Below are 13,656 nucleotides of genomic sequence, written 5' to 3'. Positions count from 1 at the left end.
GCTACTCGATTCCAGCGTGTGCAAATAGTTAACAGCATGAAGAATCAGAAGCTCCAGAAGTTATGTTGGAGATTGATGTTCCTTCTTTTAAATTATTTTCCTTCCTTATTTTTATCTATTTACTTTTTCATTTAGGTATGTAAGACTGAAAATATAAACCTAAAATAAACATTACAAAAGTATAGCGGCCATTGTGTATTATGCATAATGTGCCGTGTGTATTTTGCATGGATAAAATAGGTTTAGTGTTATTACGTTCACTCGACACGTGTTTACGCATATAGAAATTAAACAACATCTACAGTACATCAAACATTGCACACAATGTAATGGTATGGGACTCATCACAATTACACCTGAGGTGTATCGCCCTCTACTGGTCAAGCTTATAGAGACGCCACAAAGTCAGCAATTTCGATACAAAACAGACTAAATATCTTTATGCACAATATCTACTTACCGTATTTTTCGGACTATAAGTCGCAGTTTTTTTCATAGTTTGGCTAGGGGTGCGACTTATACTCAGGAGCGACTTATGTGTGACATTATTAACACATTACCGTAAAATATCAAATAATATTATTTAGCTCATTCACGTAAGAGACTAGACGTATAAGATTTCCTGGGATTTAGCGATTAGGAGTGACAGATTGTTTGGTAAACGTATAGCATGTTCTATATGTTATAGTTATTTGAATGACTCTTACCATAATATGTTACGTTAACATACCAGGCACCTTCTCAGTTGGTTATTTATGCCTCATATAACGTACACTTATTCAGCCTGTTGTTCACTATTCTTTATTTATTTTAAATTGCCTTTCAAATGTCTATCCTTGGTGTTGGCTTTTATCAAATAAATTTCCCCCAAAAATGAGACTTATACTCCAGTGCGACTTATATATGTTTTTTTCCTTCTTTATTATGCATTTTTGGCCGGTGCGACTTATACTCCGGAGCGACTTATAGTCCGAAAAATACGGTACATAGATTTGACCAAATTTTGTGATGAAGCTTACACGTGTGGATTTCTACCGTTGTTGCTTCTTCTGTAGAACACTGTGTCCGTCGCTTAAAAGGTCCGACAGGAAACAATGACTCGAGCACTTGCTCGGGGCAAAACGTTCATACTTTGTTGTTAAGTCCGATTTTCGCAATTATTTTAATTTTTTTTTCAGGGTTGATTGAGTAGTCTTCTTCTACTCACCCCACTGCTGCTTCATTGTGACACATTCCTCGTTGTTGCCCCCTTCCGAGGAGGCAGGGGTACTGCATACATGAGCAACCCTAATTTAAATGGTTTCATCAAGCCGATTTGGGTGATGTTTGGCAGGCCAAATTAAAAGCTTTGGCGGGCCGGATGTGGCCAGTTTAATAAGCCTGCATTATTGCCAGCATTATTTTAAGACCAAATTAAGCATTAATGTTATAATAGAATAATAACGCCAGTAACCCCTTTAAACGCAAAAAAAACATTTATTTCTAATCAGTGTTTTCTACCGTTGCAATTGGAAGTTCAAGAACTTTAAAATACCCAAAGTAAGTGAAGAAACAAAATGGACTCCAAATCTCTGTTATAGAAACAAACAATATATATTGAATAATGTGACATGCAGTTCTCTCCTAGTTGGGAAAATTGGGTAAAAAAAACAAAACAGTATAATTCTGTTATTAAATAACCATGCTCGGGTGAGATGCAGAGTCTGCACTGTTGGGAAGCAATATATAAGTCATTTAGTTAATTTACAGTCATTGTTCCATTAATTGATTTATTGATTGTAGACCCAAGCCAATGCATAAATTTTGATAGTCTCCCTACGTGTTAAAAAAAAAAAAAAAAAAAAGGTGTGGCCTTGATTGATTAGACAGCAAGGTTAACCTGCTGGAGTACTTCTACTGGCCAGTAGGGGCTGCATCAATGATCTGCAGCCTGGTTTATATGCAACAGGAATGTGTGTGAATGACATCACACACTAATAAGCAAGTGAGGATATGGCAGTTCAGTGTGTAGCGCTCAGTTTCTCTACAAATGTAATACTATAATAATATAGCATCACTTACAATAATGATATCAATTGATTAATATTATTATTAATAATAATTATTGTTGTAATTTAATTATACAAACATTTCTTGCTGTTTAAGAATTTGTGAGTTTATTTTCCGAAAGTTAAGGCAATACATTTTAAAGATTTTTTTAATAACATTGAATCAACTGTATTGTTTTAAATCATTATAAACATAGTAATAATTATATTTACAGAAGGAAACTCCACCAAAGGCTTCCTTGTTGTCGTCCACAAGTCACAGACATTCTCTGTGTATGTTTTACCCTTCAAAAGTGTTTGTCCATCATAAACATTTAGTTATGTTCCAGCACATTTACCCGCGCACGGTAAGAACACTTGTGTCCTGTTGAGAGCAATATAATGCGCACATTTTTGTTCGTAAATGAGACACGATGAGGGATTATCGTCACACTTCAACATCTCTAGTACGTAAATACTGCCTTTTTGCTAAGTCAACCATTGCAAAAAATGTTTCTTATTGTCTTACCCTGTATAAAAAAAATGTTGAATAAATATAGAAATACATGTTAAGTAGGAAGTAAATGTTTCTGTACTACATTACCCAGAAGGCTTAGTTAGCGCTGTAGACATAAACAGGAAGTAGGTCTGAGCTACATGGGGGGGACTGTCACTACTTGATCGTACCGAAAGACACGACTGGTTCACGCGTGCGCGAAGACTAGGTCACGTCCTGGACTTGCATTTTCTACGGCAGAGCCTTGTTCCGTGGTATTTGAATGTTTTGTATAACAAAAAGCTTACTTCAGAGTAAAAGGGAACAAGAATATAAACACGAACAAGAGGTAGATTTTTAAAATCCTGGAGTATTATCGCCACAATTTCAACCTCTTTTACACTTCTGTTATTGCAGTGAATGACGCACGGGAGCGTCACTGACTTCCATCAGTATGTGTTTGTTTGATATACTTTGAATTTAAAATGTTTTTGTTTTTTTAAACAAGTCACTTAATGTAACTTGACTCTATATCTGTGGCCTAACTAAAAGTAGACTCAAATGATCAGTATTGTGAATGAATGGTACAAAAAAGATTGATTCCTTTGCCATTTAAGGCTGCTGAGCACATCGTTCAGGTTTCTGTACAGTTTCAAAATAAATACTGTATTCTTAAGCAACATTTGTTTGTTTTGTATGTCATCTTTTATATGATACTGTTATTCAAATAAAGATTACACAAAAGAAGACGACGGTAATAGCGACGGCGTGCACGAAAATACCTGTCGTAAAACAAGATGATGGAAATGACAGTCTTTGCGCAGGCGTGGATTGATCGCGTCTTTCGGTACCAATGGAGTGGTGCCAAGGACGACAACTGTGTCGTTTGATCAATAAAGATTTGATATATTGCTACACGTTATTCCTGTTTTGTCTACACAAGATTATTATTTTACCTTATTTTCGAGACTCCCTACGTATAGCATTAAAGGCTTACTGAAAGCCACTACTACCAACCACGCAGTCTGATAGTTTATACATCAATGATGCAACCCATGCCGAAAAAGGCCGGGTTAGATTAGTAAAGTGCAATTTTAAATTTCCCGCGAAATATTCTGCTGAAAACGTCTCGGTATGATGACGTTTGCGCGTGACGTCACGGATTGTGCGGACATATTGGGACACCATTGTGGCCAGCTATTAAGTCGTCTGTTTTTATCGCAAAATTCCACAGTATTCTGGACATCTGTGTTGGTGAATCTTTTGCAATTTGTTGAATGAACAATGAAGACAGCAAAGAAGAAAGCTGTAGGTGGGATTGGTGTATTAGCGGCTGGCTGCAGCAACACAACCAGGAGGACTTTGAGTTGGATAGCAGACGCGCTACCGTGAGTACGCAGCTTTGGCTTCCAAACATTTGATCACTTGCCCGTCCGTGCGTGCCGCTATGTGCATGTCATGTACGTAACTTTGGGGAAATATATGTGCTGTATGAACTTTACGGAGGTGAACGGTACTTTGGGCTGTGGGATTGAGTGTGTTGTGCGGGTGTTTGAGTTGTATTTGTGGGTTATATAGACGGGAGGGGGGAGGTGTTTGTTATGCGGATTAATTTGTGGCATATTAAATATAAGCCTTGTTGTGTTGTGGCTAATAGAGTATATATACTGTATATGTCTTGTGTTTATTTACTGTTTTAGTCATTCCCAGCTGAATATCAGGTCCCACCCGCCTCTCACAGCATCTTCCCTATCTGAATCGCTTCCACTGCCCTCTAGTCCTTCACTCTCACTTTCCTCATCCACAAATCTTTCATCCTCGCTCAAATTAATGGGGAAATCGTCGCTTTCTCGGTCCGAATCGCTCTCGCTGCTGGTGGCCATGATTGTGAACAATGTGCAGATGTGAGGCGCTCCACAACCTGTGACGTCACGCTACTTCCGGTACAGGCAAGGCTTTTTTTATCAGCGACCAAAAGTTGCAAACTTTATCGTCGATGTTCTCTACTAAATCCTTTCAGCAAAAATATGGCAATATCGCAGAATGATCAAGTATGACACACAGAATGGACCTGCTATCCCCGTTTAAATAAGAAAATTTCATTTCAGTAAGCCTTTAAAAGATTACAGCTGCTACAAAATGCAGCTGCTAGACTTTTGACACGAACAAGAAAGTTTAATCTATACATACTTTAATATACCTGTATACATATATATATGCTCACCTGCACTGGCTTCCTGTGCGCTTAAGATGTGACTTTAAGGTTTTACTACTTACGTATAAAATACTTAACGGTCTAGCTCCATCCTATCTTGCTGATTGTATTGTACCATATGTCCCGGTCAGAAGTCTGCTTATTAGTGATTCCCAGAGCCCAAAAAAAGTCTGCGGGCTATAGAGCGTTTTTTAATCGTGCTCTAGTACAGTGGTTCTCAAATGGGGGTACGCTTACCCCTGGGGGTACTTGAAGGTATGCCAAGGGGTACGTGAGATTTTTTTTAAATATTCTAAAAATAGCAACAATTCAAAAATCCTTTATAAATATATTTATTGAATAATACTTCAACAAAATAAATGTTTAGAATTAAGTTCATGAATCCCGATGTATCTCTATTACAATCACCAAAGAGGGCACTTTAAGTTGATGATTACTTCTATGTGTAGAAATCTTTATTTATAATTGAATCACTTGTTTATTTTTCAACAAGTTTTTAGTTATTTTTATATCTTTTTTTCCAAATAGTTCAAGAAAGACCACAACAAATGAGCAATATTTTGCACTGTTATACAATTTAATAAATCAGAAACTGATGACATAGTGCTGTATTTTACTTCTTTATCTCTTTTTTTCAACCAAAAATGCTTTCCTCTGATTAGGGGGTACTTGAATTAAAAAAATGTTCACAGGGGGTACATCACTGAAAAAAGGTTGAGAACCACTGCTCTAGTACTCTGGAATGTCCTACCGGTAACAGAGATGTCACCTCAGTAGAAGCATTTAAGTCCCATCTTAAAACTCATTTGTATACTCTAGCCTTTAAATAAACCCCCCTTTTAGACCAGTTGATTTTCGTCTCTTTTCTGCTCTGCCCCCCTCTCCTGCACAGAGAGGTTATCAGGTGACCACAGATGAAGCGCTAGCTGTTCAAAGTCGGAACCCGGGGTTGACCACCCATCTGTGCATCAGTTGGGGACGTGTGTCTTGGGCATGACGTTAAAGTGCATCCGGCAGTGGAGGCTCATCTATGGGGTCTTGGGGCACTAGGAGGTTAACCCCTTTACTACTATTACCCCAGGTGGCCCTTGGCAAAGGCCTAGTACCTGACTGCCCCCTAGCCAGGGATACGGTGAAGACCTCAACGGCGGAGCAGGCGGAAGACGGTAGATTTTAAGAACAACCACAACGGCTGCGATGGCGGAAGAAGGCCGCAGCAGAAAAGGGTCCCCAGTCGACTTGGACTCCATGCCACTGGACCCTGCCCCGATTCTGTCAAGGATCGTGTGGTGGCTGTCTGTGCACCAGTCTCCCCACGTTAAACTAAGTCACGCACAGGCATCCTCCATAAAGGGATACACCCCTACCAGGAGGATCGTCATACTCGTTCGAGTGACCGCCGATGATGAGTTGGGGACGTTTCTGCACTGCTGACTTGATCCCCTGCTGGCCCCACTATGGACTGGACTATCACACTATTAAAGGGAAACTTCGGTTTTTTTCAACCTGGGCCCTGTTTTCATAATTTTTTCTGTATATGTGAGTGCTGGATAAAACATTTTTTGAGGTCGCGCCAGTATTGAGCAGGGCAGGCAGCCTCCAGCCCAGCTAACGCTCGTACACAGGGCAACTGGCTCTCGTCAAAATTCGGCCTATAAACATGCATTTTTTTCACACTGACAGGCTCAGATAGTTACAATGAGTGTCCGACAACATACTAGAAAGGAGAAATTAACGTATGTCTCTACCTTTAGCTGGAGATCGCTGTTTGTTGTGAGCTGTGTCCAAATCTCACCACGCTACAAATCTCGTTCCGAAATCTCGCGATAACTCGCGACAAAACACCGGTGGAAAAACAGTTACCTGACTGAGGTGAAGAGAGATGACTGAAGTGATTTTCTGTTGGATTACCGAAGACTGTTATTTTAGTTTTATAGAAAAGTTTGTTTGTTTGTCTGTCATGGCTGAATTTTTGCCTGATGTGGACGATTTGATTTGTCGCGAGTTATCGCGAGATTTCGGAACGAGATTTGTAGCGTGGTGAGATTTGGACACAGCTCACAACAAACAGCGATCTCCAGCTAAAGGTAGAGACATACGTGTGGGGGGGGGGGGGGGGTCCCCACATCTGCGGTTCCCTCCGAGGTTTCTCATTGTAGCCCATTGTGTTGAGTTTTTTCTTGCCCTGATGTGGGATCTGAGCCGAGGATGTCGTTGTGGCTGGCGCAGCCCTTTGAGACACTTGTGATTAAGGGATATATAAATAAATTTTGATGGATGGATTGAAGAAGCAAATTTAATGACGCTGATTGGTCAAAATGTCTGGGAAAGTTGCGGGCGTTTGACTAAGTTGCAAGGCTGCACGAGATTTGAACGCGTGTGATTGTGACATCGCAAATTCTTGGAAGGACCGATTAACGTGAGGAAACAGAAGACGGCTCAGGATGTTGCTGGGAGACTTGGTGGTTAACCACGCGTTAGGAGATCAGGCAACGACAGGCAGTTTTACTGCTCACATCATCTCATATTTCTTCACACGCCGTATTTGACTTCATAAAAATGGCCGTGACCAGACAATAGAAATGTGCGGCACGGCCACACAAACAATGCAGTAACGTTCACCTTTCTTCTTCTGCCCGTTCTTCTGGGAGTCGTCGTCGCCGTTTTTCTCCTCTCCCGAGTCGTCCGACTTGGCCTTCAGGTTCTCCTTGCTCTCCTCGTTGCTCTCCCTTTTCTCCTTGGTCTCCTTCCTGGTGGACGTCCTCTTGTGGACCTGAGAGGAGACACAGGCGAGGACGTGAGGAAGGAGCATTTAGCAAACGTTAGCTGGTGCTGCAAATAAGCACTTTTGTTAGATTCGAATGAATCCATTCAGGGTGCTAAAACCTCGGACCTGAGGCCCGCGTCACCATGACGACGCAGTTATTTGCACAGAGATCACGCAGAACATTGTGATTGTTGAAATACTCAGCGTTTCCTGACCTGAAACAGTCAACACACACACACACACACACACAGCTCATTATATTGTTCACTAATCTAAACATCTGCGATCAAAGATTCCTCTGCCGCCATTATTTTGCAAAGTCACAGCGCGTGTTCGTGACATGTAATCCACGAGCTGCATGTGTCATGATGTGTGGGTCCAGGATGTGATGACAGTCATGAGGGGAAAGAGGGACTTTACTGCTGGAGAAACATTTGGGTATAAAAGTCAAAACAAAAGATGGACTGTTTTGTCGCCGTTGCTGTAGACCAACAATGCAGCATTCTCCTTCTCGTACACAGCACACAGCCAATGACTCAGCACTGCCAACTGGCTTTCCCGTTCATAAACCAGAAGCTACCATGTTCAAAGCTGAATGCAGCCAAGCGTTCACGTTGCCTTACTGACTAACAAGTGGTTCCTACAGCGTCTAATAATGGGATTTATTTTTAAACTTTAATACCTGTGACATGTGCACGTATATTTAACATTGGCTAATAGCTCACATGGGCTTCTGGCTAAAACATGGCACCTCTAAAGTAGCTTGTAGAGGTGGGAATTAGGGCTGCGAATCTTTGGGTGTCCCACGATTCGATTCTCTATTCATTCAATACATAGATTTCAGCAGGATCTACCCCAGTCTGCTGACATGCAAGCAGAGTAGTAGATTTTTGTAAAAAGCTTTTATAATTGTAAAGGACAATATTTTATCAACTGATTGCAATAATGTACATTTGTTTTAACTATTAAATGAACCAAAAATACGACTTATTTTATCTTTGTGAAAATATTGGACACAGTGTGTTGTCAAGCTTATGAGATGTGATGCAAGTGTAAGCCACTGTCACACTATTGTTCATTTTTATTTAAAATTTGTTTTTATAAATGTCTAATGATAATGTCAATGAGGGATTTTTAATCACTGCTATGTTGAAATTGTTACTAATATTGATACTGTTGTTGGTAATATTCATTTTTGTTTCACTACTTTTGGTTTGTTCTGTGTCGTGTTTGTGTCTCCTCTCAATTGCTCTGTTTATTGCTGTTCTGAGTGTTGCTGGGTCGGGTTTGGTTTTGGAACTGGATTGCAATTGTTATGGTATTGCTGTGTATTGTTTTGTTGGAATGATTCATTTAAAAAAATTAAAAAAAATTAAAAAATCGATTTTTGAAAAACGAGAATCGATACTGAATCGTACAACGTGAGAAAGGCGATTTGAATTCGAATCGATTTTTTTCCCACACCCCTAGTGGGAATCCTTTGGCATCTCGCGATTTGATTACTATTACGATTCAGAGGCTAAGATTCAATTAAAAATTAGTTTTTTATACATCTATAAATATTATATTGCATATTGTTAATATATCGTGTATTATATATTATAAATGTATTAGATTAAATTATTAACTAAATGTCTACAAGGCTCCTCTTTCCGGCTACTGATTTATGCAGTATTGCATCATTTCAGTTTTTTGTACGCACAGCGTATGTATGTGTGCGTGTGCATAATAATAATAAATATATCATATACACTACCGTTCAAAAGTTTGGGGTCACATTGAAATGTCCTTATTTTTGAAGGAAAAGCACTGTACTTTTCAATGAAGATAACTTTAAACTAGTCTTAACTTGAAAGAAATGCACTCTATACATTGCTAATGTGGTAAATAACTATTCTAGCTGCAAATGTTTGGTTTTTGGTGCAATATCTACATAGGTGTATAGAGGCCCATTTCCAGCAACTATCACTCCAGTGTTCTAATGGTACAATGTGTTTGCTCATTGGCTCAGAAGGCTAATTGATGATTAGAAAACCCTTGTGCAATCATGTTCACACATCTGAAAACAGTTTAGCTCGTTACACTAGCTACAAAACTGACCTTCCTTTGAGCAGATTGAGTTTCTGGAGCATCACATTTGTGGGGTCAATTAAACGCTCAAAATGGCCAGAAAAAGAGAACTTTCATCTGAAACTCGACAGTCTATTCTTGTTCTTAGAAACAAAGGCTATTCCACTAAATTGTTTGGGTGACCCCAAACTTTTGAACGGTAGTGTACATATATAATATACATATATACACGCGCACATACATACATACATACATACATACATACATACATACATACATACATACATACATACATACATACATATATATATATATATATATACATACATACATACATACATATACATACATACATACATACATATATATACATACATACATACATACATACATATATATATATATATATATATATACATATATATATATATATATATATATATATATATATATATATATATATATATATATATATATATATATATATATATATATATATATATATATATATATCATAAATATATAGACTAGTGAAAAAAAATCTTGATTTTATTTTTGTGACTTTTTGTCGCCATTAACGTGCGGTTCAAAGACGAGTGTCATCTATCTACTCATTCATATCTATGGCTGACAGAAGTGTTCAGTTCAGTTCCAGTTTATTTCGAACATGCATACGATACAATGTAATTCATCACATATTTCCAGTTGTTTCATTACAGCTCGTCCGAAAAGGACTAGGAATTGCCGTACTGTGTGGATATTGTCTCTCCTGATTTATTAAATCTACTTCTTCTTAGCTGGTTACTCTGTGTGTCTGCACTAACCCGGCTAACACAACGTAAGTTAACACCAAACCTCGAACTGAAGTTTAGAGAACGTTAGCATTAATGCCGCATTCTATAACCATCTATGTTACTTTATTTAACATACGTAAATAATCGATGGTTGGACATTGGCTGTCTGCGAGTATATCTGCAATATATTTAAAAATCACGTCTACAATGCAGACATGCTGACAACGCTCCAAAGAAATGACGTGTGTTTTGTTTACATCCGGTTTCGATGATCAAATTATTTCTTCGGTAGTCAAATTTTCGGTACATCACTTGTAATTAGTGCGCTAATGTTAATGTTTTATGTTTGTTTTTGATGTCAGTTTTTTCCATGTTTACAAACACATCGTCTGTGCCTGAAAGGTGATTGGCGGGGAATGAGGAAGTGTTGTGTGTCCGGGGAAACGCAGACTCACAAGACGTAAGTGTTTTCATGGGTGGTAAAAGCTGTTGGAATTGTGCTGTTTGTTATCATAAGATTGGTAATAAAAGTAAAAAAAATAGCGTCTGACTGTAATTTCTTCTGGGGGCTACATTCTATTACTTCAAAAAAAAGCCCTTATTTTCAAGGTGTGGCGGTAATAAAAATGCCAAGGTGGCACGCCAAATTCAATTACATTAAGGGGAACCCTGATTTAATATATCGTGCTATACATTGTTATCGCATGAGGCTGCAATATATATTGAAATATAGATTTTAGGCCATATTGCCCGTCCACAGGGATCAGTCAGATGAGTTTGGCTACCATCTTTGTTTAAGCCCGCTGTTAGCTCAGACAGGACACTTTTAGGAATGACAAGGTTTGACATTTTATTGTGATTGCCATCTCTAACACGCTTGTTGGACGCAATTTTAGAAACACTCTTAAATGGGGTCCTTCCATAAGGCGATATCTTAAACCAGGGGTCACCAACGTGGTGCCCGCGGGCACCAGGTAGCCCGTAAGGACCAGATGAGTAGCCTGCTGGCCTGTTCTAAAAATAGCTCAAATAGCAGCCCCTATTTTTTTAATTTGATTTATTTACTAGCAAGCTGGTCTAGCTTTGCCCGACATTTTTAATTCTAAGAGAGACAAAACTCAAATAGAATTTGAAAATCCAAGAAAATATTTTAAAGCCTTGGTCTTCACTTATTTAAATAAATTCTTTTTTTTTTTTTACTTTGCTTCTTATAACTTTCAGAAAGACAATTTTAGAGAAAAAATACAACCTTAAAAATGATTTTAGGATTTTTAAACACATATACCTTTTTACCTTTTAAATTCCTTCCTCTTCTTTCCTGACAATGTAAATCAATGTTCAAGTAAATTTATTTTTTTTATTGTAAAGAATAATAAATACATTTTAATTTAATTCTTCATTTTAGCTTCTGTTTTTTCGACGAAGAATATTTGTGAAATATTTCTTCAAACTTATTATGATTAAAATTCAAAAAAATTATTCTGGCAAATCTAGAAAATCTGTAGAATCAAATTTAAATCTTATTTCAAAGTCTTTTGAATTTCTTTTAAAATTTTTGTTCTGGAAAATCTAGAAGAAAAAAGGTTTTGTCTTTGTTAGAAATATAGCTTGGTCCAATTTGTTATATATTCTAACAAAGTGTAGATTGGATTTTAACCTATTTAAAACATGTCATCAAAATTCTAAAATGAATCTTAATCGGGAAAAATTACTAATGATGTTCCATGAATTATTTTTTTAATTTTTTCAAAAAGATTCCAATTAGCTAGTTTTTCTCTTCTTTTTTTCGGTTGAATTTAAAGAGTCAAAATTGAAGATAAACTATGTTTCAAATTTTAATTGTCATTTTTTTCATGTTTTCTCCTCTTTTAAACCGTTCAATTAAGTGTAAATATCATTAATTATTAACAATAACAGAGTTAAAGGTAAATTGAGCAAATTGTCTATTTCTGGCAATTTATTTAAGTGTGTATCAAACTGGTAGCCCTTCGCATTAATCAGTACCCAAGAAGTAGCTCTTGGTTTCAAAAAGGTTGGTGACCCCTGTCTTAAACACTATAAAAATATACTCGTAGATATTATTTGTCCTTTTTCCTAATTTACTCCTAGGCGCGTTATTGATGTCGAGCTGAATAGCGGCTGGATTTGTCAACAGGCAGGCAAGTTGCAGGCATAGGTCATATTTACGGGCTGCCGGTTGAACTTACAGGGGATCTCCACGAGTCTTTGACCTGCCTGACAGTCGGCGGGCAGGACACGGTCCGTGTCACTGCCTCGATCTGAACAGAGGGAGGGAGGGAGGGAAGAGCAAGTTTAGAGGAGACAATGACGTGGACCAAGATGACACAATTAAACACACACCCTGAACGCTGTTGGTGGACACACACACACACACACACACACACACACACAAACATGAGATGGCAAAACTATAAGACTGCCTGATAAATGGGAGTGTTTATAGGGTGTCCTAACCTTCCACATACTGAAAAACCAAAGGATGCCGGGAGCACTTTATTATTTTTAATATCATAAATATCAGGCCGAAGTATGTATGCTAAGAAGTTTTATGTATATCTGACTTGAATATTTTATTTGGCACAATCACGTTAATTAGCCTATTAGCAGCATTCAACTACTTAAGACAGGCTAGAATGTTATGTAATTAGCTGTAATTTATTTTTTAAAAAAACACGTACAGCAATTAAAATATTTCTAAAGAGATATAAAAGTACAGAAACAAATAAATGAGTGAAGAAAATATTTTGTTTTACCCTGATAATTTTTTAGCGTAAAAACATTTTAGGCTAACATAATTGCATGAAACCTTTAAAATAAATGAACATTAAGCTGATTTTAACAAATGTTTCCTGAAAAATTGAAATGGTCCAAAATAAAATACATTTTGATTTCATGTTTTACATCTAATTTTGTCATCAAAAGGGTGGAACAAGAGAAAAATATGAATCTACAGGGTACTCCTGACAAATAATTAAATCCATATTTTCTCTTAGTTAATTAAATTTGGTTAGATTCACTCAACATGCTTTAGTACAGTGGAACCTCGATTTACGAACCACTCTATTTTGCAAACTTTTCGGTTTGCTAACCTTTAGATCGAGCCAAATGTGCCTCTGTGTGTGAAACATGAACGCTTCATTCATTCATTTTGTATGGCGCTGGAAGCCTTAGGTGCCATTTTGAGGATGTCACTTCCTGTGCAGTATTTTGAAGCGGTGTACTCCCCTACATAACATCTTGTTTACGCAGTCCTCTTCGGTGCTTCA

At 37.7% G+C, this 13,656-nt stretch overlaps 1 protein-coding gene across 4 annotated transcripts in view; it reads right to left on the bottom strand.

Annotated features, from left to right (window-relative positions):
• Window positions 1–13,656, bottom strand: part of larp1 (La ribonucleoprotein 1, translational regulator) — a 107,099-nt gene that overhangs the window by 40,402 nt on the left and 53,041 nt on the right. For 3 of the 4 annotated variants that reach the window (XM_062049100.1, XM_062049099.1, XM_062049098.1), the window contains exons 4-5: window positions 12,577–12,648; window positions 7,361–7,511 (exon numbers count right to left, since the gene is read on the bottom strand). In XM_062049100.1, the coding sequence (XP_061905084.1) occupies window positions 7,361–7,511; window positions 12,577–12,648 (223 nt within the window). The remainder of the gene's footprint in view (window positions 1–7,360; window positions 7,512–12,576; window positions 12,649–13,656) is intronic. The other variant, XM_062049101.1, reaches the window with a different exon arrangement.

Source organism: Entelurus aequoreus, linkage group LG05 (assembly GCF_033978785.1).
Source record: "Entelurus aequoreus isolate RoL-2023_Sb linkage group LG05, RoL_Eaeq_v1.1, whole genome shotgun sequence".
Taxonomy (NCBI): domain Eukaryota; kingdom Metazoa; phylum Chordata; class Actinopteri; order Syngnathiformes; family Syngnathidae; genus Entelurus; species Entelurus aequoreus.
Note: the sequence above shows the minus strand (reverse complement) of the source record. Positions and strands in the feature narration are given on the sequence as shown.